The sequence below is a fragment of the Bombina bombina genome, chromosome 4 (assembly GCF_027579735.1).
Source record: "Bombina bombina isolate aBomBom1 chromosome 4, aBomBom1.pri, whole genome shotgun sequence".
NCBI classification, from domain to species: domain Eukaryota; kingdom Metazoa; phylum Chordata; class Amphibia; order Anura; family Bombinatoridae; genus Bombina; species Bombina bombina.
In genome coordinates this window covers 613,332,077-613,358,318 of record NC_069502.1, presented here as the reverse complement: position 1 = coordinate 613,358,318, position 26,242 = coordinate 613,332,077, and the positions used below count along the sequence as shown (strand labels likewise).

Genomic DNA, 26,242 nt, shown 5'->3' with positions numbered 1-26,242 from the left:
GGAAACTTTGCCCCTCCTGGTAGGATTGTATATCCCATACGTCACTAGCTCATGGACTCTTGCCAATTACATGAAAGTAAAGAGGGCAATCTATACTGACCTGAGTACTGAATTAACCCTATGGGACAGATCCCATAAATTACACCCCACAGACGAGACTATTAAAGCAAAATTAGACCATGCCACTAACAAGCTTAGAGAATTCCTTCAACAGGCTGCGCACACCCAAGCCTTTAAACTGCAGCAAATTTATTTTTACAGAGGGCAATAAGCCCGGAAAGCTACTGGCCAGAGTGCTTAGGACCAAGCAAACAGCCAGCTATGTTTCCCACCTCCAGGTCACAGAATAGCAGATTCATTGGGGATTGCGGATGGTTTTTGTGACTTTTACGCCAAGTTATACAACCTCTTCCCTGACAGAGATAAGGACCAACATGTACACGACTGTAAGACATACTTAAGACATGTAGAGCTGCCAAAATTACAACAGGATCAGATTGATCTACTGAAACAACCGTTTACAGCTAGAGAAATTGAGTTAGCTATCAAGTCAATAAAACAGGGTAAGAGTCCGGGACCTGACGGGTTCACCGGTGGCTATTATAAAAAATGTAAACATATCCTGATACCGCATCTCTTAGCTGTCTTCGAACATATTGGCGAGAGCAACGTGTTGCCGTTGTCTATGCTTGAAGCAATGGTCACCGTGATGCCTAAGCCAAATAAAAACCCAGAGCTCCCATTTAGCTATAGACCCATTTCGCTGTTAAATATAAAGATTTACTTGAAAGTGTGGGCCAATAGACTAAATACCCTCTTACCATCGCTGATACACCCAGATCAGGTCAGTTTTGTGCCGCTGAGAGAAGCAAAATATTTGAATTTTAGTAATAAAAAGGTGCACTGACCTACGTTACAGACATTGAGAAGAGCAAATACCATACTGTTCAATTTCAAAGTAATGCAATTACTGTAAGGTGATACAATTGCATTTTTATTGCATTTATATGTACTGTATGTATGTGTTTACACATACTTTTTAGCCCTTCCCAGTCAAACACCTTTTCATATACTATATCCATTTTTGAATATTTTTTTCAATAATAAACATATTTTTTATTAAAATATCTATATATGAGTGTAATACTTTATTTTAATATGTTTTACATGTGTTTTGTGAAACCTTTATTTTAACCCTAACACTTTACTTTAGGTCTCAAGTTGCGCTAATTCTTTTGCGCTTTTTTGTCCTTTACTGGAGTGCAAGCCATAACTTTTAACTTGTAATATGTTTAGTGCGGTGATGATATCCATTGAAAGTATAGGGTGTGCTAAAGGGATATTGGTTGTGCTGAACCTACTCTGGTGAATGTTTTACCATAGGCTGAATTAGAGCATGTCTTTTTTGCACCATTATGTCTCTTTAAATTATATGTATAATACACTATCTTGAAACTGACTAGATACATTTTTAAAAGAAAGATATATACTACCTGAATATAATGTTATCTTCCAGTCACGGAGGAATTTAGCTTTTACCGCTAAAAGAAATAAATCATTTAAAATGAGCACTGTCACTTTGTGACTCTTTGACAGCTTTGTTGTGAACTTCTGGTTAGCTCGCATAATACAGAGCAGGCACTCTTTGCAGTGTATGCAATGCTTTATCTTATTCACATATGCATAAAAACTCAAAAATGTGAAACTAACTCAAAGCGCACAGTACAGCAGTGAAAAATCAGGCAACATCACTGATCTGTGAATATTCACCACTTCTGTCACAGGGTGTAAGAATATGTGAGCTCCAGGATGGCGGTGCTCAGTATGAAAAAAAAAAAAGAACTTCAACATGAAAGTTAAAATAAGAGAACAGCTCTGAAGAGTTCTGAACTGCAGACACAGGAGAAAAACAATACCATGGTGACTAGTAACCATTTTGTTGAAATTGTTTCTAGCAGTGTAATGTCCCTTTAAGTAACAAATATGTCAACTTACCAAGAATTAGCATTAAAAGTGTAACACAGCTCTGATTAGCAGCCAGATCTTTGCCTATGACAGAGTAGATGGACATGTTGGCCAGTAACCTAATGAGTTTGACTAGAACATCTTCTATTTCAGAAGGTCTTTTGGAGTCTTTCATTCTCTCTGTTGTATTCTCTGTATTTTCAGTGTATTTTTTCTGTTCTGAATTAATGTCAAACTCAATATAAGTGTGTAAAAATCCAAGCAGGGTCTTGATGCTTCCTTTCTCTTCATACAGCTGTTCTCGTGCCTTGTTATTCTTTGCTGTTAGGTTCCCAAGAGTATAAAAAATACGCACAACAAGGTCCTAAAAAATGCAATCGTAATGTTAGATATGCAACAGTAAATGAAACAAATATTTTGCGTCAATTAAAAAAATAAAATAAAAGAAGAAAACAGTGTCCCTAAGTGTTTTATATGATTGCAGTGAGAAATAAAAACTTATGCTAAAGTTTGAGAAGCAGAATAAGGGCCGATGATCTAAAGGTCTCCACTCTGGCGGGTTTATCTAAGAAGTCTCTTCAGTATTGGGATAGCCATCAAAAATTTTTAGAAGCTCACATTTTATCTTGAGAGCTCTTTATCTATCTTTATCTGAGTTCTGGATGTGAAGAAGAGACACCTACATTACTATATAATGCTAAAAAAAATAGCCCTGCAGAGATTTTGCATGCTAGCGAGTTTTGATCATTAGGCCCTAAGAGAAAACTGAATGGGGAGATAACAAGGACAGATAATCATAACAATGAAAGAAAAAGTGTTAATAAGGGTTTAGTTGAATACAAATTAATATAGGGGGAGAATGATACAGAGCTGCATTCATGTCTTCACCTATTAAAATAAAGGACCGATTAAGATGAATGTACTCCCAAGACTAATATACTTATTTAGAGCCATACCGATTGGAATACCCTTACCGGAGCTAGAAGCTATACAGGCTGATCTTCTAAAATTTTTGAGAGGGGAAGGTAGGGCGAGAATAGCCTCACAACTGCTGAAAATGCATAGACAGGTGGGAGGAGTAGGAGTCCCAATCTTGGTACAATATTATCAAGCATCCAGGATGGCACAGACGGTAATACTGAGTAAGCAACACAGTGGGTTGATATGGCCACAGATAGAGGCGGAAATCGCGGGTAACTCGAGGGCGGCAGACATTCTGTGGGACCCAGAGGCACTCACTACACCGGGGAATAATAGGTCACCTATAACACTAGAGGCCATACGCCTGTGGAATAAGATAGCGAGAGGGATGGACTTGTGTAGGTCAGACTCAATGTTAAGGCCTGTTAAGCTCTTGCTGCCAAAAGACCTGAGTAGATCAGCAGATAAGTGGGTGAATAAGGGTCTATATAGGGTGGCTGACTTTCTACCTAGGTTCAAGATGATCACGTTTAACCAGATGAGGGAACAAATTGAGCCGGAAACGCTACACTGGTTTATGTACTTACAAGTTAGTTCAGCAATAGCAGCATACACGTAAAATAAGAGGCCACGTCAGGTCACAGAGATGGAAAGAATGGTAATGGCACCAAATAGGGGGAAAAAACTGATTTCTAGGATTTATATTTTAATACAGAAAGCTAAACACGAGTCTAAACTAGCTATGACAGAGATATGGGAGGAAGACACATCAGAAAGGTGGGAGATCAGTAAGTGGAATGAAATGATGTTAAATTCTTATAAGGGTCTGGTTAGTGCTGACATGAGAGAAAATTGCATCAAGATGATGTATAGATGGTACCTGACACCCGAAAGAACAGCTCGCTTTGTCTCATCGCATAGTGGGCATTGTTATAGGGGATATAAGGAAAGAGGCACATTTAGGCACATGTGGTGGGATTGTCAGGGAGTTCAGGAAATATGGGGGCAGCTACCAGAATTGATAAGTAGACTGCTGGAGGAAAGGGTGACCCTCACGATGTCGCAAGCCTTATTACACGATTAGGTAAAACCATTCAACTCGACGGTTAACAGGTTTATCAGAATACTATGCACATGCCTGAGAATATGCATAGCTCGGCACTGGAAAGTTGGGGTGCCGTCGTGGCAAGAAGTTGTAGGAAAAATAACAGATACATACACCCTGTCAGAATTAGCTGCTTGGACGTTGGGACAACCAGAGAAGTTTCAGAAGACATGGTTTTATTGGATTCTGAGATCAGAACCATATATGAGGGAGGGGGAACGGAGATAACCATATAGATGGCGAGGGATGGAAGTATTAGACCCATACGAGTGTGAAGGCTTGAGATAGGGATATACCTCTAGAAGAGTAGTAGAGGATAGATCTAGGCATACTTATAATATAAGGCTTACAACATTTTTGTTAATTATAATGGCACCTCCTGGAGGGGGGGAGGGATGGTAGTTGGGGTGGGGGGAGGGTGGGGTTAATTATTGTAGTACGCTGTTAAATGTACTAGGCTGGCTCGTTATTTTATAAGATTATAGAGGCACAAGGTCATGGCCGTTGGACTACTATTATGAGCAACAGTGATGTTGTATCCAGCATATGATGCCTTTCTTAGCAAGACAGCCAATGCAAACACGTGATTGTGGATGATGTTGTTGTTGTATTAACAATTTTATACTCAATAAAAATTATTTCAACATAAAATAAAGGACCGATGGGTGAAATTAAAAAGCAATTGTCTAATTGGGCGAATAGCTCAGTAAAAATTATACCTAAACTGACCTGTATTGTCTGATGTATCCCTTACTTAGTACCTAGAACTTTACTTAAAGGGATAGTAAAGTCCAAATTAAAATTTTATGATTCAGATAGGGCATGCAATTTAAACAACTTTCTAATTTACTTTTATCTTTAAATTTGCTTTGTTCTTTTGGTATTCTTAGTTCAAAGCTAAACCTAGGTAGACTCATATAGTAATTTCTAAGCCCTTGAAGGCCACCTCTTATCTGAATGCATTTGACAGTTTTGCACAGCTAGAGTGTGTTAGTTCATGTGTTTTTTTATATAAATAACATTGTGCTCGTGCATGTTGAGTTATTTAAGAGTCAGCACTAATTGCCTGAAGTTGCGACTCCTGTCGGTCCGCACACTTGACTCCTATTAAAAGCTGGACAGATAGCTCAGCATGCTAAGGCACTGTGGCTGAGCTCTGTAGCAACCCAAGGGTTGCAGGTTCGATCCCCAGCAAGGTCCACTCAGCCTTTCAACCTTCCGAGGTCGATAAAATGAGCAGCGCCTTGAGACCCTTAATGGCGATTAGCAGTGCTTTACAAGTACCCAATACAATACAATATTACGTCACAGTGTTGTAGTATCGTAATTCGTTGCTATAAATTTAGCAAGCAACTGCAGAGTGGATAACTGTAGTGCTACAGATATTGGAAAAACTGGGTGGCCTTTATATTCAGGGAGCGAGTGTGTCTTTATGTCGTCTCAAAGCACTTTTAATCGCCTTCCCTCTTTCTCGTAAGGTGTAACCCCAGATATATTTCAGCAGGTCTTTATCTTGTCGAGCTGTGACAAAAAGATTCTAGTCGGTGTAGAAAAAGTCTACTCGTTTCACCCCAGACTGGGCTTTATCAAGACTGATGAGAATCTGTTAGGAAGTCCATTTAAAAAGGCCTGCCTTTGCTCTAATTGATGTTTGTGCTTCTCTATTAAAGGTGGACAATTTTTTGGTGAATTGGTTAAGGTGGATACTAAGGCCTAGATTTAGAGTTGGGCGGTAGCCATCAAAACCAGCGTTAGAGGCTCCTAACGCTGGTTTTTACCGCCCTCTGGTATTTGGAGTCAGTCAGGAAAGGGTCTAACGCTCACTTTTCAGCCGCGACTTTTCCATACCGCAGATCCCCTTACGTCAATTGCGTATCCTATCTTTTAAATGGGATCTTTCTAACTCCGGTATTTAGAGTCGTGGCTGAAGTGAGCGTTAGAAATCTAACGACAAAACTCCAGCCGCAGAAAAAAGTCAGAGCTTTCTGGGCTAACGCCGGTTTATAAAGCTCCTAACTACTGTACTCTAAAGTACACTAACACCCATAAACTACCTATGTACCCCTAAACCGAGGTCCCCCCACATCGCCGCCACTCGATTAATTTTTTTTAACCCCTAATCTGCCGACCGACACCTACGTTATACTTATGTACCCCTAATCTGCTGCCCCTAACACCGCCGACCCCTATATTATATTTATTAACCCCTAACCTGCCCCCCACAACGTCGCCGCCAGCTACCTAAAATAATTAACCCCTAATCTGCCGACCGCAAAGCGCCGCTACTTACGTTATCCTTATGTACCCCTAATCTGCTGCCCCTAACATCGCCGACCGCTATATTATATTTATTAACCCCTAACCTGCCCCCCTGAACGTCGCCTCCACCTGCCTACACTTATTAACCCCTAATCTGCCGAGCGGATCTCACCGCTACTATAATAAAGTTATTAACCCCTAATCCACCTCACTCCCGCCTCAATAACCCTATAATAAATAGTATTAACCCCTAATCTGCCCTCCCTAACATCGCCGACACCTAACTTCAAGTATTAACCCCTAATCTGCTGATCGGAGCTCACTGCTACTCTAATAAAATTTTTAACCCCTAAAGCTAATTTTAACCCTAACCCTAACACCCCCCTAAGTTAAATATAATTTTATTCTAACAAAATAAATTAATTCTTATTAAATAAATTATTCCTATTTAAAGCTAAATACTTACCTGTAAAATAAACCCTAATATAGCTACAACATAAATTATAATTATATTATAGCTATTTTAGGATTAATATTTATTTTACAGGCAACTTTGTATTTATTTTAACCAGGTACAATAGCTATTAAATAGTTAAGAACTATTTAATAGCTAAAATAGTTAAAATAATTACAAAATTACCTGTAAAATAAATCCTAACCTAAGTTACAATTAAACCTAACACTACACTATCAATAAATAAATTAAATAAACTACCTACAATTATCTACAATTAAACCTAACACTACACTATAAATAAATAAATTAAATAAACTACCTACAATTATCTACAATTAAACCTAACACTACACTATCAATAAATTAATTAAATACAATACCTACAATTATCTACAATTAAACCTAACACTACACTATCAATAAATTATTTAAATAAAATATCTACAAATAACTACAATGAAATAAACTAACTAAAGTACAAAAAATAAAAAAGAACTAAGTTACAAAAAATAAAAAAATATTTACAAACATTAGAAAAATATTACAACAATTTTAAACTAATTACACCTACTCTAAGCACCCTAATAAAATAACAAAGATCCAATCAGCCAATCAGATTGAGCTCACATTCTATTGGCTGTTCCGATCAACCAATAGAATGCGAGCTCAATCTGATTGGCTGATTGGATCAGCCAATCGGATTGAACTTGATTCTGATTGGCTGATTCCATCAGCCAATCAGAATATTCCTACCTTAATTCCGATTGGCTGATAGAATCCTATCAGCCAATCGGAATTCGAGGGACGCCATCTTGGATGACGTCATTTAAAGGAACCGTCATTCGGCGAGTAGGCGTCGGTTAAAGAGGATGTTCCGCTTCGGTTGGAAAGAAGATGGCTCCGCTCCGCAAGAAAGAAGATTGAAGATGCGGCTTGATAGAAGACTTCATCCCGATGATGGACTTCCGACTTTAGCCGATGATGGATTTCTTCAGCCGCCGCTTGGATCCAGACTTCAGCCCGAGGATGGACGTCACTCTTCAGCCCCCCGCTTGGGCTTGGATCAAGACACCGGAGGCTCTTCTGGACAGATCGGGACCCGGTGAGGTGAAGACAAGGTAGGGAGATCTTCAGGGGCTTAGTGTTAGGTTTATTTAAGGGGGGTTTGGGTTAGATTAGGGGTATGTGGGTGGTGGGTTGTAATGTTGGGGGGGGGTAATGTAAGTGTTTTTTTTACAGGCAAAAGAGCTGAATTCTTTGGGGCATGCCCCGCAAAGGGCCCTGTTCAGGGCTGGTAAGGTAAAAGAGCTTTGAACTTTTTTAATTTAGAATAGGGTAGGGCATTTTTTATTTTTGGGGGCTTTGTTATTTTATTAGGGGGCTTAGAGTAGGTGTAATTAGTTTAAAATTGTTTTAATATTTTTCTAATGTTTGTAAATATTTTTTTATTTTTTGTACTTTAGTTAGTTTATTTCATTGTAGTTATTTGTAGATATTTTATTTAAATAATTTATTGATAGTGTAGTGTTAGGTTTAATTGTAGATAATTGTAGGTATTGTATTTAATTAATTTATTGATAGTGTAGTGTTAGGTTTAATTGTAGATAATTGTAGGTAGTTTATTTAATTTATTTATTGATAGTGTAGTGTTAGGTTTAATTGTAACTTAGGTTAGGATTTATTTTACAGGTAATTTTGTAATTATTTTAACTATTTTAGCTATTAAATAGTTCTTAACTATTTAATAGCTATTGTACCTGGTTAAAATAAATACAAAGTTACCTGTAAAATAAATATAAATCCTAAAATAGCTATAATATAATTATAATTTATATTGTAGCTATATTAGGGTTTATTTTACAGGTAAGTATTTAGCTTTAAATAGGAATAATGTATTTAATAAGAGTTAATTTATTTCGTTAGATAAAAATTATATTTAACTTAGGGGGGTGTTAGTGTTAGGGTTAGACTTAGCTTTAGGGGTTAATACATTTATTAGAATAGCGGTGAGCTCCAGTCGGCAGATTAGGGGTTAATGTTTGAAGTTAGGTGTCGGCGATGTTAGGGAGGGCAGATTAGGGGTTAATACTATTTATTATAGGGTTAGTGAGGCGGATTAGGGGTTAATAACTTTATTATAATAGCGGTGCGGTCCGCTGGCAGATTAGGGGTTAATAAGTGTAGGCAGGTGGAGGCGACATTGTGGGGGGCAGATTAGGGGTTAATAAATATAATATAGGGGTCGGCGGTGTTAGGGGCAGCAGATTAGGGGTACATAGGGATAATGTAAGTAGCAGCGGTTTACGGAGCGGCAGATTAGGGGTTAAAAAAATATGCAGGGGTCAGCGATAGCGGGGACGGCAGAATAGGGGTTAATAAGTGTAAGGTTAGGGGTGTTTAGACTCGGGGTACATGTTAGAGTGTTAGGTGCAGACCCCATAGACAACAATGGGGCTGCGTTAGGAGCTGAACGCGGCTTTTTTGCAGGTGTTAGGTTTTTTTTCAGCTCAAACAGCCCCATTGCTTTCTATGGGGGAATCGTGCACGAGCAGGTTTTTGAAGCTAGCCGCGTCCGTAAGCACCGCTGGTATCGAGAGTTGAAGTTGCGTTAAATATACTCTACGCTCCTTTTTTGGAGTCTAACGCAGCCATTCTGTGAACTCTCAATACCAGCGGTATTTAAAAGGTGCGGCCAGAAAAAAGCCAGCGTTAGCTACGCACCCCTTTGGCCGCAGAACTCTAAATCTAGGCGTTAATATTTTACCTTTCATAACAGTTTATATTAGGAATGTACCAAAATTTCGGCCACAGAAACGTTGTGTAGCATGTTTCAGATTTGTTGCTAGCCTAGACTTGCTGTTTAAGTTCATTACTTGACTTACTGTTTTGCATATAATGAGTTTTCTAGGACTATACTTTATTTGGATAATTGGTAAAAAGAAAACTGTTAAATCTGATTCTGTTACATAGAACTAAATAAAGAATAATACAGAATATTGAGTTTTAGTGTGTTACTTTCAATAAAAGTGTGTAAATAGTCTAATTATGCAAAAAAAAAAATAATAATAAAAAAAAAAAGATATTTTCGTTAATGGTATCGGTTTTCGGCCAAGTGCATCCCGGATTTTCGGGTTCGGTTTCAGTCCAGAATTTCCATTTTGGTGCATCACTAGTTTATATTGATACATTACAATTTACTAGTTTCTATAAACCTAATATTCATTCATACTTAAATTATATATTACTTAAATGAATGTGCTTATATTTCAACATTTTCATTCACAGACCTTATTCTAAAAATGACTTAAGGGATAGGGTTGAAAAATTAACCTTTTCATAGGAAAAATATAGCTGCTCCATTCATACATGTATGATAGGATTTTGTGCAAATAATATAGATGTTATATATAAAATACATTATATAGACCCTTACAGAAGAAATGCTATTTAGAGAGACAATTATAGCAGAGGTGTTTGTTGTTCGGTGGATATATGCCTTAATTTGCCTAAGCAGTTAGGCTTTTCAGATGGTTTTTATATTTATATGTGAGAATTATTGTTTTTAGAAAAAACATAATTTATGCTTACCTGATAAATTTATTTCTCTTGTAGTGTAGTCAGTCCACGGGTCATCCATTACTTATGGGATTATATCTCCTTCCCAACAGGAAGTTGCAAGAGGATCACCCAAGCAGAGTTGCTATATAGCTCCTCCCCTCACATGTCATATCCAGTCATTCGACCGAAACAAGACGAGAAAGGAGAAACCATAGGGTGCAGTGGTGACTGGAGTTTAATTAAAATTTAAACCTGCCTTAAAGACAGGGCGGGCCGTGGACTGACTACACTACAAGAGAAATAAATTTATCAGGTAAGCATAAATTATGTTTTCTCTTGTTAAGTGTAGTCAGTCCACGGGTCATCCATTACTTATGGGATACCAATACCAAAGCAAAAAGTACACGGATGATGGGAGGGACAAGGCAGGAACTTTAAACGGAAGGAACCACTGCCTGAAGAACCTTTCTCCCAAAAATAGCCTCCGAAGAAGCAAAAGTGTCAAATTTGTAAAATTTTGAAAAAGTGTGAAGTGAAGACCAAGTTGCAGCCTTGCAAATCTGTTCAACAGAGGCCTCATTCTTAAAGGCCCAGGTGGAAGCCATAGCTCTAGTGGAATGAGCTGTAATTCTTTCAGGAGGCTGCTGTCCAGCAGTCTCATAGGCTAAACGTATAATGCTACGAAGCCAAAAAGAGAGAGAGGTAGCCGAATCCTTTTGACCTCTCCTCTGTCCAGAGTAAACGACAAACAGAGAAGAAGTTTGACGAAACTCCTTAGTTGCCTGCAAATAGAACTTCAGCGCACGGACTACGCCCAGATTATGCAAAAGTCGTTCCTTCTTTGAAGAAGGGTTAGGACACAAAGATGGAACAATAATCTCTTGATTGATATTCCTGTTAGAAACCACCTTAGGTAAGAACCCAGGTTTAGTACGCAGAACTACCTTGTCTGAATGAAAAATTAGATAAGGAGAGTCACAATGTAAGGCAGATAACTCAGAGACTCTTCGAGCCGAGGAAATAACCATCAAAAACAGAACTTTCCAAGATAACAGCTTGATATCAATGGAATGAAGGGGTTCAAATGGAACACCTTGCAAAACGTTAAGAACTAAGTTTAAGCTCCACGGCGGAGCAACAGTCTTAAACACAGGCTTAATCCTAGCCAAAGCCTGACAAAAAGCCTGAACATCTGGAACTTCTGCCAGACGTTTGTGTAGAAGAATAGACAGAGCCGAAATCTGTCCCTTTAACGAACTAGCAGATAAGCCCTTTTCTAAACCCTCTTGTAGAAAAGACAATATCCTAGGAATCCTAACCTTACTCTATGAGTAACTCTTGGATTCGCACCAATATAAATATTTACGCCATATCTTATGTTAAATTTTTCTGGTAACAGGTTTCCGAGCCTGTATTAAAGTATCAATAACCGACTCCGAGAAGCCACGCTTTGATAGAATCAAGCGTTCAATCTCCATGCAGTCAGTCTCAGAGAAATTAGATTTGGATGGTTGAAAGGACCCTGAATTAGAAGGTCCTGCCTCAGAGGCAGAGACCATGGTGGACAGGACGAAATGTCCACTAGGTCTGCATACCAGGTCCTGTGTGGCCATGCAGGCGCTACCAAAATCACCGATGCTCTCTCCTGTTTGATCTTGGCAATCAGTCGAGGCAGCATCGGGAATGGTGGAAACACATAAGCCATGTTGAAGACCCAAGGGGCTGTCAGAGCATCTATCAGCGCCGCTCCCGGGTCCCTGGATCTGGATCCGTAACAAGGAAGCTTGGCGTTCTGGCGAGACACCATGAGATCCAGATCTGGTTTGCCCCAACGATGAATCAGTTGAGCGAAGACCTCCGGATGAAGTTCCCACTCCCCCGGATGAAAAGTCTGGCGACTTAAAAAATCCGCCTCCCAGTTCTCCACGCCTGGGATGTAGATCGCTGACAGGTGGCAAGAGTGAGACACTGCCCAGCGAATTATCTTTGAGACTTCCAACATCGCTAGGGAACTCCTGGTTCCTCCTTGATGGTTGATGTAAGCCACAGTCGTGATGTTGTCCGACTGAAATCCGATGAACCTCAGAGTTGCTAACTGAGGCCAAGCTAGAAGAGCATTGAATATTGCTCTTAACTCCAGAATATTTATTGGGAGGAGTTTCTCCTCCTGAGTCCATGATCCCTGAGCCTTCAGGGAATTCCAGACTGCGCCCCAACCTAGAAGGCTGGCGTCTGTTGTAACAATTGTCCAATCTGGCCTGCGAAAGGTCATCCCCTTGGACAGATGGGGCCGAGAAAGCCACCATAGGAGAGTATCTCTGGTCTCTTGATCCAGATTTAGTAGAGGGGACAAATCTGAGTAATCCCCATTCCACTGACTGAGCATGCACAATTGCAGTGGTCTGAGATGCAGGTGCGCAAATGGTACTATGTCCATTGCCGCAACCATTAAGCCGATTACTTCCATGCACTGACCTACTGACGGGTGTGGAATGGAATGAAGGGCACGGCAAGTATTTTGAAGCTTTAATAGCCTGGACTCCGTCAGGTAAATTTTCATCTCTATAGAATCTATAAGAGTCCCTAGGAAGGGAACCCTTGTGAGTGGTAATAGAGAACTCTTTTCCACGTTCACCTTCCACCCATGCGGCCTCAGAAACGCCAGAACTATCTCTGTGTGAGACTTGGCAATTTGAAAACTTGACACTTGTATCAGAATGTCGTCTAGGTACGGAGCCACCGCTATGCCTCGCGGTCTTAGTACCGCCAGAAGAGAGCCCAGAACCTTTGTAAAGATTCTCGGGGCCGTAGCTAGCCCGAAAGGAAGAGCTACAAACTGGTAATGCCTGTCTAGAAAGGCAAATCTTAGGTACCGATAATGATCTTTGTGAATCGGTATGTGAAGGTAGGCATCCTTTAAGTCCACTGTGGTCATGTATTGACCCTCTTGGATCATGGGTAGGATGATTCGAATAGTTTCCATTTTGAATGATGGAACTCTTAGGAATTTGTTTAAGATCTTTAGGTCCAAGATTGGTCTGAAGGTTCCCTCTTTCTTGGGGACCACAAACAGATTTGAGTAAAATTCTTGCCCTTGTTCCGTCCGCGGAACTGGGTGGATCACCCCCATTAATAAGAGGTCTTGTACACAGCGTAGAAACGCCTCTTTCTTTATTTGGTTTGCTGATAACCTTGAAAGATGAAATCTCCCTTGTGGAGGAGAAGCTTTGAAGTCCAGAAGGTATCCCTGAGATATGATCTCCAACGCCCAGGGATCCTGGACATCTCTTGCCCAAGCCTGGGCGAAGAGAGATAGTCTGCCCCCCACTAGATCCGTTTCCGGATAGGGGGCCCTCTCTTCATGCTGTCTTAGGGGCAGAAGCAGGTTTTCTGGCCTGCTTGCCCTTGTTCCAGGACTGGTTAGCTTTCCAGCCCTGTCTGTAACGAGCAACAGTTCCTTCCTGTTTTCGAGCGGAGGAAGTTGATGTTGCTCCTGCCTTGAAGTTACGAAAGGCACGAAAATTAGACTGTTTGGCCTTTGATTTGGCCTTGTCCTGAGGAAGAGTATGACCCTTACCCCCAGTAATGTCAGCAATAATTTCTTTCAAGCCGGGCCCGAACAAGGTCTGCCCTTTGAAAGGAATATTAAGCAATTTAGATTTAGAAGTCACGTCAGCTGACCATGATTTAAGCCATAGCGCTCTGCGCGCTTGAATGGCGAAACCAGAGTTCTTAGCCGTTAATTTGGTTAAATGTACAACAGCATCAGAAACAAATGCGTTAGCTAGCTTAAGTGCTTTAAGCTTGTTCATAATCTCATCCAATGGAGCTGTGCGAATGGCCTCTTCCAGAGACTCAAACCAGAATGCTGCAGCAGCAGTGACAGGCGCAATGCATGCAAGGGGCTGTAAGATAAAACCTTGTTGAACAAAAATGTTCTTAAGGTAACCTTCTAATTTTTTATCCATTGGATCTGAAAAAGCACAACTATCCTCCACCGGGATAGTGGTACGCTTAGCCAAAGTAGAAACTGCTCCCTCCACCTTAGGGACCGTCTGCCATAAGTCCCGTGTGGTGGCGTCTATTGGAAACATTTTCCTAAATATAGGAGGGGGGGGAAAGGGCACACCGGGCCTATCCCACTCCTTGCTAATAATCTCTGTAAGCCTCTTAGGTATAGGAAAAACGTCAGTACACACCGGTACCGCATAGTATCTATCCAGCCTACATAATTTCTCTGGAATTGCAACCGTGTTACAATCATTCAGAGCTGCTAATACCTCCCCTAGCAGTACGCGGAGGTTTTCAAGTTTAAATTTAAAATTAGAAATCTCTGAATCCAGTCTCCCTGGATCAGATCCGTCACCCACAGAATGAAGCTCTCCGTCCTCATGTTCTGCAAATTGTGACGCAGTATCAGACATGGCTCTCCCATCATCAGCGCGCTCTGTCCTTAACCCCGAGCAATCGCGCTTGCCTCTTAATTTTGGCAATTTAGATAATACCTCGGTCATAACAGTAGCCATGTCTTGCAAAGTGATTTGTATGGGCCTCTCTAATGTACTTGGCGCCACAATATCACGCACCTCCTGAGCGGGAGGCGAAGGTACTGACACGTGAGGAGAGTTAGTCGGCATAACTTCCCCCTCATTGTCTGGTGATAATTTCTTTACATGTAAAGATTGACTTTTATTTAAAGTGACATCAATGCATTTAGTACACAAATTTCTATGGGGCTCCACATTGGCCTTCAAACATAGTGAACACGTAGATTTATCTGTGTCAGACATGTTTAAACAGACTAGCAATGAGACTAGCAAGCTTGGAAAATACTTTCAAATAAATTTACAAGCAATATAAAAAACGCTACTGCGCCTTTAAGAAGCACAAAAAGCTGTCACAGTTAAAATAACAATGAACCAAATCAGTTATAGCAACCAAAATTTCACAGTAAATTTATTAAATTAGCAAAGGATTGCACCCACCAGCAAATGGATGATTAACCCCTTAATACCCAAAAACGGATATCAATTTAACAAATAACTTTTTTATCACAGTCAAACACACTGTCACAGGTCTGCTGTGACTGATTACCTCCCTCAAAATGAATTTTGAAGACCCCTGAGCTCTCTAGGGACGTCCTGGATCATGGAGGATGAAGTAGGAAGGCTGTGACTGAATTTTTACTGCGCAAAAAAGCGCTAAAATAGACCCCTCCCAGTCATATTACAACAGTGGGAAATCTCAGTTAACTGTTTCTATGCAGAAAAAAACGTTAGCCATGTGGAAAAATCATGCCCCAATAAGTTTTATCACCAAGTACCTCACAAAAAACGATTAACATGCCAGTAAACGTTTTAAACATTAAAAGATTATGAAGTGTTATTAATAAGCCTGCTACCAGTCGCTTTTACTGCAGTTAAGGCTCAAACATTACTTCAGCATTAACAGTATTTTCTTAGACAAAATCCATTCCCTAGAAAAATACTTCAGTGCACGTACACTCATCAGCCTAATACCAGTCGCTATCACTGCATTCAAGGCTGTACTTACATTACATTGGTAACAGCAGTATTTTCTAGTCAATTCCATTCCTTAGAAAAATAATTTACTGCACATACCTCGTTTGCAGGGGGGCCCCGCATGCTATTCCCCTTTCTGAAGTTACCTCACTCCTCAGAATGTGCGAGAAACAGCCAGTGGATCTTAGTTACTTCTGCTAAGATCATAGAAAACGCAGGCAGATTCTTCTTCTAATACTGCCTGAGAACAAACAGCACACTCCGGTGCCATTTAAAATAAACTTTTGATTGAAGACATAAACTAAGTTTAAAAAACACCACAGACCTCTCACAACGACCTATCTATGTTGAGTTTCAAGAGAATGACTGGGTATGACATGTGAGGGGAGGAGCTATATAGCAACTCTGCTTGGGTGATCCTCTTGCAACTTCCTGTTGGGAAGGAGATATAATCCCATAAGTAATGGATGACCCGTGGACTGACTACACTTAACAAGAGAAATATATATACTCCACAGTTGTCTGTATTATTTTTTTATTGTTATCAGTTGCACATTAAAGTATCGGTTTGAATTTGTTACAGGGAGACGTCCCTTATTAATTAATCTTTCTTTATTCTTTAAATTAATCAATCTTTATTTTATTTAATCTATATTTTATGCTACAAAATAAATATTTTGTTATTATCACTGATCAATAGTCTATATATTGTTACAATATTAATATAATACTAGTTCATGCTTTAAGCTCTACCTCTAGGACATAATTTGTATTTATTGTTTTAATTGGAGGGGTTAAACTGAGGTAAGCAGGGCTTGTTATTTCCTAAGCGCTTTTGTTTATCTTTTTCTCTATATAAGATAACATTGCAGTGTCCCTACAAATTTGGAGGTTTAGCAATTTCCCATATTTCTACCATGGGAACAACTGGAGTCCACCTTAGATGGATAGAATGAGTGTGACATACACCTACAGGAATTGCTTTGGATCCTGTCACACTAGAGATCATATTTAGGAATTGATCACATTTTGATATTGGATGTTTTAAAATTTTGGGATGGTGTCCGCAACTCCATCTGGGGTGTCCACTCATCCTTTCCCTATACATAGTATGTCAGGTCTCCAATGTATTATTTAAAAGCACATCCATGGGAGGGTAGCTTGCCAGATACATCAGGTTTGGGACTTATATGTTCACAATAAATGGACAGACTTTACACAGCTTTGTTCCACTGGAACATTCTACTACGAGCATATAAGGCTTGGAAGTCTTTTGCGACCTTGAGGGTTATCTAAAATGGGATTGTGGCCCTTGACTAAATGGAAAGAATGATTGGAAAAAAAAGTTCTCCTATAAGTAGCTCACTGTCTAGTCATTATTCATTGCTCTTGTTAGCGATGCATCTGGACAAAGTAGGGCAACATCTAGCTGGGGAATGATACCTATGTCTTACAGTGGAATTTAAGATTTGGTTTAAGAAGCTTAAACTTGCTAAGCATGTCCTACATGAATTAAGGTAGAGGAATACTATTTAGATGGGTTTTTTTTTAATTATTTTAATAGGTGCATAGGTGTTTAGAGAGGTTGAATAAGGAACTTAGATGATTGTGTTTATGCTTAGGTGGTCTTGGGTGTTAAATTTAGGTTTGCGATGTGCAGGTTGTGTGTGTATGGAGGGGGTGATTGCTGTAAGGGTTAATGAATTAGTGGATCCATGCAGTATAGGGTTAATGAGGCTGGGGGTTTGGTAAGGTTAGGAATAATATAGTTGAGGGGTGTACAGAGGAGTTGGGGCTTATTCTGGAGATGGTTGAAGTGATTAAGTTTAATAATGGTGAAGTAGGTTTGGGGTAAAATGAGGAGCAGAGCATATAGTTTTAGGAGTGGTTTGAGGATCACAGTTATTGTCATTTAAGCAGTGGATGAGAATCCCCAACTATATAAGAACAATGCTGGTATCTCTATAATATAGGCACCATCGATAATAAGGCTGGACTAGCAGTATCACAACAGAAGGCTGTATGCAGCTGCATACAGTGCACTGGTGCTATATAACAGCAAGGGAATTGTAAAAAAAAAAAAAAAAACAGACACAGAAAGACAGACACTATTATAAATTGTCACAATTGCTTTTTATTCTTATTTAAATAACTCCACTGTTGCAGCTTAGCTAGAAACTAGAATTTGGACAGGCGTGTACCACAGAGGATTTTTTAACTCTTAAATGAATCATGATAAATTAATCTATTCAATGTTATAACTGGGCAAACACAATAAATCCAATATTAATTTTCAAATGTCTAAATATGCACCAGTTTGCATTAGCTGTGTTTGCATCTGTAAATATTTGTCAATTCATGATCTCATACTGAAAGAATTGTCACTACAGCAAGCAAACAAGGAGTGATTAAGACATAAACAATAATTCACATTGCATTTGCTTGTGGAACTTTTAAAAACAAGTCTATCTGGAAACCTCATCAAAACTGTACATATGTTTACACTGCCCTGACTCAGTGTTTGAATCTGTATGTTTTTGTAAGCCTCAGTAAACTGCACCCTTAAAGGGACATTGTGTGCTAGAATTTAGTAGTGCATGCATTTTTGTTGTTCTTCTCAGGACTTTACTTGAGTGGTTAACCCTTTGCTGGGGTTAAACACATAGAGGTTGTTCACAAAATATTTAACTGTCGTTAATTAACCGATTTTGTAGAATAAAAATGTAATGTGCACAATTTGGGGGTTTAGTGATTACATCACAAATTAAAGAGACTGAATGTTGATTGATCCATTTTAACAATGTGTAGTGATACTAATATCTATATCTCTCTTAAAGGAATTTGCATAGGGCAATTATTAGTATAGTGGGCATGTGTATTTTTTGGGTTATTAACTTTGCTTATTTTTATTAATGTAAAAGTGCTTATTATTAATTTTGTTATCTTTAATTGATCATACAGGAAGCATTTGTATCTGGTGAAAGATTATAAATGGAGCACAATCACTAGAGCGCAATCCATAGCACTTCGAATTTTACTTCCATATTACAAGTAAAATGTTAGTGCTAGAGTGAAAGCCTAGGGCGCATTAACATTTGGATGTTGGATAGCACGGGTCTGCTAAATCCCTCACATAGACTTCTATGGCGTTGCACTGAAAAACTAATTTAGGTGATCGATTGAGCGCTAAGCTTTATTATTAAAATAAATGTAAAAATAATTTAAAAGGATTTAGAATTTATATATTAACTTTGCTAGACAGAGGCTGTTTGTGCACGTCAGGTTGCACTCGTGTTACAAGTTAAAAGTAAAAAGTTTGCGCACAAGCGCTAACCCGATGTGCACAAAAAGCCAAACTTCAAATATCGCAAATGCGTTATCGGATTCCAACACAGACTTCAATAAAGCATGAAAAGAGAAAAAGGAGATTTATGTATACCTGATAAATTTATTTCTTCTACCATATGACGAGTCCACGGATTTCATACTTACTTGTGGGATATTAACCTCATGCTAAGAGGAAGTGGCAAAGAGCACCACAGCAGAGCTGTATATATAGCTCCTTCCTTCCACCTCCAGTCATTCGACCGAAGTTAGGAAGAGAAGTTTAACAAAAAAAACTATATAAACCCATCTTAAAATTGACAGGGATGGCCGTGGACTCGTCATATCGTAGAAGAAATAAATTTATCAGGTAAGCATACATTTCCTTTTCTTCTACAAGATATGACGAGTCCATGGATTTCATCCTTACTTGTGGGATACAATACCAAAGCTACAGGACACGGATGAAAGGGAGGGACAAGACAGGAACCTAAATGGAAGACACCACTGCTTGAAGAACCTTTCTCCCAAAAACAACCTCAGAAGAAGCAAAAGTATCAAATTTGCCTTGCAAATCTGTTCAACAGAAGCATCGTTTTTAAATTCCCATGAGGAAGCCACAGAGCTGGTACAATGAGCCGTAATTCTTTCAGGAGGCTGCTGTCCAGCAGTCTCATACGCCAGACGGATAATACTCTTCAGCCAAAAAGAAAGAGAGGTAGCCGTAGCTTTCTGACCCCTACGCTTTCCAGAAAAAACAATGAATAATGAAGATGATTGACGGAAATCCTTAGTAAAAGTAAAAGTAAGTAAAAGTAAGTAAGTAAAACTTCAGGGCACGGACCACGTCCAAGTTATGCAACATACGCTCATTCTTATAAGAAGGGTTAGGACATAATGAAGGAACAACAATTTCCTGATTAATATTCTTATTAGACACAACCTTAGGAAGGAAACCAGGTTTGGTACGTAAAACCACCTTATCAGAATGGAAGATAAGATAAGGCGAGTCACATTGTAACGCTGAAAGCTTTGAAACTCTACGAGCAGAAGAAATAGCAAACAAAAATAAAACTTTCCAAGATAACAACTTAATATCTATGGAATGCATGGGTTCAAACGGAACTCCTTGAAGAACATTAAGAACTAAATTCAAACTCCAGGCTTAATTCTGGTTAGAACCTGACAAAAAGACTGAACGTCTGGAACATCTGCCAAACGTTTGTGTAGCAAAATCGATAAAGCAGAGATTTGTCCCTTTAAGGAACTTGCTGATAACCCTTTCTCCAATCCTTCTTGGAGAAAAGACAGAATCCTGGGAATCCTAACTCTACTACATGAGTAGCCTTTGGATTCACACCAAAAAAGATATTTAAGCCATATCTTATGATAGATTTTTCTAGTGACAGGCTTACGTGCCTGAATCAAAGTTTCAATGACCGAATCAGAGAACCCCCACTTAGATAAAATCAAGCGTTAAATCTCCAAGCAGTCAGTTGCAGAGAAACTAGATTTGGGTGATGGAAGAGTCCCTGAATGAGAAGGTCCTGCCTCAATGGAAGCTTCCACGGTGGCAGAGAGGACATGTCCACTAGATCGGCATACCAAGTCCTGCGAGGTCAAGCAGGCGCGATTAGAATTACTGAAGCCCTCTGCTGTTTGATCCGAGCAATCACCCGAGGCAGGAGAGCAAACGGCGGAAACACATAAGCTAGGTTGAACGACCAAGGCACTGCCAAGGCATCTATCAGTTTGGCCTGAGAATCCCTTGACCTGGATTCGTATATTGGAAGCTTGGCATTCTGACGAGACGCCATCAGATCCAACTCCGGTCTGCCCCATCTGAGGATCAGAGTGGCAAAGACCTCCGGATGGAGTTCCCACTCCCTCGGATGAAACGTCTGCTTAAAAAGTCCGCTTCCCAGTTGTCCACTCCTGGGATGTAGATTGCTGACAGATAACAAGAGTGGGCCTCCACCCACCAAATTATCTTGGATACTTCTGTCATCGCCAAGGAACTCCTTGTTCCCCCCTGATGATTGATGTAAGCAACAGTCGTGATGTTGTCTGACTGAAAGCGAATGAACTTGGCCGAAACCAACTGAGGCCACGCTTGAAGCGCATTGAATATTGCTCTCAATTCCAGAATATTGATTGGAAGAAGTGAGTTCACACACCCTGAGCCTTCAGGGAATTCCAGACTGCACCCCAACCTAGAAGGCTGGTGTCCGTCGTCACTATCACCCATGAAAGCCTGCGAAAGCACGTCCCTTGGGACAGATGATCCTGAAACAACCACCAAAGAAGAGAGTCTCTTGTCTCCTGATCCAGATCTATCTGAGGAGACAAATTTACATAATCTCCATTCCACTGTCTGAGCATGCTCAGCTGTAGTGGCCTGAGATGAAAACGAGCAAACGGAATGATGTCCATTGCCGCCACCATTAATCCAGTTACCTCCATGCACTGGGCCACTGATGGCCGAGGATTGGACTGAAGGGCTCGGCATGTATTCAGAATCTTTAACTTTCTGACCTCTGTCAAGAAAATTTTCATGGATATGGAGTCTATTAATGTTCCCAGGAAGGGAACCTTGGTCTGTGGAATTAATTAACCCTTTTCTAGATTCACCTTCCACCCGTGAGTCCTCAGAAAGTACAGAACCATGTCTGTATGAGACTTTGTCAGATGGTAAGACGACGCCTGGATCAGAATATCGTCCAGATAAGGCGCCACTGCAATACCCCGCGGCCTGAGAACCGCCAAAAGGGACCCTAAAACCTTTGTGAAGATCCTGGGTGCTGTGGCCAACCCGAAGGTAAGAGCCACAAACTGAAAATGTTTGTCCAGGAAGGCAAACCGTAGGAACTGATGATGATCCCTGTGGATAGGGATATGCAGATATGCATCCTTCAAGTCCACGGTAGTTATATATTGACCCTCCTGGATCAATGGCAGAATTGTTCGAATAGTCTCCATTTTAAAGGATGGGACTCTGAGAAACTTGTTTAGACTCTTGAGATTTAAAATGGGTCTGAACGTTCCCTCTTTTTTTGGGAACCACGAAAAGATTTGAGTAAAACTCCTGTCCCTGTTCCAATCTTGGAACGGGACAAATTACTCCCATAGTAGAGGTCTTTTACACAACGTAAGAACGCCTCTATTTTTGTCTGGTCTGCAGACAATCGTGAAAGAAGGAACCTCCAGTGTCCAAGGATTCTGAACATCTCTTACCCAAGCCTGGGCAAAGAAAGAGAGTCTGCCCCCTACTAGATACGGTCCCGGATGGGGGGCCGCCCCTTCATGCAGTCTTGGTAGCAGCAGCGGGCTTCTTGGGTTGTTTACCCTTGTTCCAAGTCTGGTTGGGTCTCCAGACAGATTTGGCCTGAGCAAAATTCCCTTCCTGCTTGGCGGAGGAAGAGGAAGAAGAGGGGACTCCTCTAAAGCTCCAAAAGGAGCGAAAATGATTTTGTTTACCCCTCAGTTTGGTTGTTTTATCCTGAGGTAGGAGATGACCCTTACTTCCCGTAATGTCAGAAATGATTTCTTTCAAGTCAGGCCCGAATAGGGTCTTTCCTTTGAAAGGAATAGCCAAAAGCTTTGACTTAGATGACACATCTGCAGACCAAGATTTTAACCATAACGCTCTACGCGCTAAAATGGCAAATCCGGCATTCTTAGCCACCAATTTGGCAATCTGAAAGGCGGTATCTGTAATAAAAGAATTAGCCAGCTTAAGAGCCTTAATTCTGTCTAAAATATCCTCTAAAGGAGTCTCAGTTTTGAGGGACTCTTCTAAGGCCTCAAACCAGAAGGCCGCCACAGTGGTAACTGGCACAATGCAGGCCGTTGGTTGTAAGAGAAAACCCTGATGAATAAACAATTTCTTTAGAAGACCCTCCAATTTCTTATCCATAGGGTCTTTGAAAGCACAGCTATCCTCAATAGGAATAGTTGTACGCTTAACCAGGGTAGCTATAGCTCCTTCCACATTAGGGACTGTTTGCCAAGAGTCCCGAACAGTGTCAGATATAGGATACATCTTTTTGAAATTAGTCCCATTCCCTCTTAATAATCTCTGAGATTCTCTTAGGAACCGGAAAAACATCAGTGTAAGCAGGTACCTCTAAGTATTTGTCCATCTTACACAATTTCTCTGGTGGAACCACAATAGGGTCACAGTCATCCAGTGTCGCTAAAACCTCCCTAAGTAACAGACGGTGCTCAAGCTTAAATTTAAAGGACATGATGTCCGAGTCCGTCTGAGGTAATGCACTTCCCGAATCGGAAAGTTCCCCCTCAGACAGAAGTTCCCTGACCCCCAATTCAGATCCCTGTGAGGGTACATCGGAAATGGCTAACAACGCATCAGAGGGCTCAGCATTCAAATTGACCTCTGTCCTACTGCGTTTACCCTGCAACACTGACAACTTATGTCAACTACCCTTACAGAGGTATTATCTAACTGCAGCCATATCCTGCAGAGTAAATTAATTAGACGCGGTTGAAGAACCAGGCATCGCTTGAGTGGGCGTTAAAGATTGTGACGCTTGGGGAGAAGTTAGCGGTATACCTTGATTCTCCTCAGGCTGAGAATCATCTTTAGATAAAATTTTTGCTTTACATTGTAAGGCCCTCTCAGTACACTAGGGGAAAAAAGTCAGAGGGGGTTCCACAGTGGCATCTAAACACATAGAGCAAGGAGTTTCCTCCTCAGTGTCAGACATGTTAAACAGACTAGCAATACTATTAATAGTCGTACTTGCTTAAATATTGATCTTTTATTAAATTAAATGTGAAAAAAATTAATGCCAAAAAAAACTGTACTGCACCTTTAAATTTTAAAACCGCAACTATTTATTCGAAAACTGCAAAAACGTCTTTTGACCAGAAAAAAACTGTTTCAAGTGCCCAAAATACTCTTAATATTGCATCCACTTGCCTATATATGCAATAATGCTAAACATATCGTTTATAACAAGATTTTAATACTTATATAAATATGGCCCCTGCACCATGCCACAGCTCTACTATGGCGCCTACCTGCCCCTGGAATGAAGTTGTTGAAGCTGCTATATCGTAAAAGTACTTTTTCGATAAGTTAGTAGACCATCAGGCAACTCAGAGCCCCAGTCTCTGCTGCTATGTCCGGAGGAACACTGCGAGTCTGAGCGCGCGAAATTAGGCCCCGCCCACCTTGGACATACACAGAATCTGACTAAGACCCGCATGGGTCGCAGTATACAATAAAAAATATATGCCATGTGCCCCCTTGATATGCAGGTTAAATCGTAACCCTGCAGTTCTGCACCAGGAATAAAGTTAATAGTGCATCAAGTAAAACCGCATCTCCCAGTGTCCAGCCCCAGATAAGCCCCAAAGGTCTTTACATACTTTAGGCAAATACCATCAATAAATAAAGGGATTTCAGGTACACCATTCTTTCATTAGTGCATACTGCTTACCCTTCCCCATATAGGGGACAATGACAGTCTGTTCTGATTCAATCTCCCCAGAAACAAAAGACTGCACATACCTCAATGCTGCTTGTAGCAAGACACCGTTCTCCACACTGAAGATCTTCGCACACATACCTTCAGCTGCGTTGTGGGAACCATTATGGATCTTAGATAATGTTTGCTAAGATCATTAACATCAGGGCAGAAAATAATATGTCCCCACTCCTCTTGGGAAGCAATAGACTGACGATTTCCCCCTGAGAAAAATAGTACTCTCTGGCACCATTTTAAAATAAAAAAACTTCTTGATTGAAGAATCTAAACTAACACCTCACTTTACCTCTTCCTATTACTAATGCAGGCAAAGAGAATGACTGGAGGTGGAGGGAAGGGAGGAGCTATATATACAGCTCTGCTGTGGTGCTCTTTGACACTTCCTGTTAGCAGGAGGTTAATATCCCACAAGTAAGGATGAAATCCGTGGACTCGTCATATCTTGTAGTAGAAAAAACAACCTTACTCGCATGCAAATCCAATCTCCCTTAACCAAGGGCGCTAACCTGAAATTAAATATTTTCACATTCAAAAAGTTCTTCACATAGCAAAATATGTTCATTTTATTCTTATATAATACAGCATACAGAGGAAGTCCAGCACTCACTTCCAAGCTCTCAGCTAAGATTAAAAGCAAAACTGGAAGAGTTAGTTACCGTATCTGGCCAAATGGGACAAGCCCAGGTACCACATCAAGGTCTCTCCCAACACCTGGGTCCCTTAAACAGCCAAACAATGCAATCTTTCAGTCAAACAAACTGGGAACAAGTCAAGGGTGCACAGGCTTATGTAATAACCCTAGACATATACAAAACAGGAAAGGGGACTGGACTCTCAGACTGGACTGGGTACACATCCTCTAACTCTGTAACATGCACAAATCTGGGTGCTCAATAGCACTCTCAGGCAGCTGCACTGTCCCCAGAGTCACATGCAGTTAACCCCAGACAGATCTCTGTGCAAGACCCATAGGGAAAATTATAAAACAAATACAGCACACAGAGGAAGTCCAGCACACACTTGCAAGCTCTTAGTTAAGATTAAAAACAAAACTTGAAGAGTTAGTTACTGCATCTAGCCAAATGGGACAAGCCCAGGTACCACATCAAGGTCTCTTCTCCATGCTCAGTGTGGCACACAGAGACACACAACAGAAAGGTTGAGTCAATTTTTCACCATTTTATCTGGTTGCCGTTGTGATTTCTATATTGTCAGCACCTGTTAATTGATACAGGTGAGTTTAATTACAAATTACGGAGCTTCACAAACTTGGAATGCAATTATTTCTTCCAATTTTGAGAAGGTGCCAATAATTTTGTCCAGTCCATTTTTGGAGTTTTGCACGGATTGTGTCAAAATTGGCTTTTTTTTCTCCACTTTTTGTGTCATACCAATACAAACAAAAGAAATAAACATGATAATCCCTAAACATTTGTAATTGCAACAATTTTCTGGGCAATGTGGTGAATTATCTGAGAGAAATGCAGGAGTGTCAATATTTTTGGCCATGACTGTATATAGAGGTATAGATGTATATTTTACAAAAAAAACAAACATCAGATATATATAGAAATATGCTCTCACAGTCACTGTTTGTTAAATGAGCTAGCACAGTGGT

The 26,242-nt window shown here is 40.2% G+C and overlaps 1 protein-coding gene across 1 annotated transcript in view; it reads right to left on the bottom strand.

The window, feature by feature from the left end:
* Window positions 1-26,242, bottom strand: part of ARMC2 (armadillo repeat containing 2) — a 349,446-nt gene that overhangs the window by 126,033 nt on the left and 197,171 nt on the right. The window contains exon 13 of the mRNA XM_053710618.1: window positions 1,996-2,329. Coding sequence (XP_053566593.1) covers window positions 1,996-2,329 — 334 coding nt within the window. The remainder of the gene's footprint in view (window positions 1-1,995; window positions 2,330-26,242) is intronic.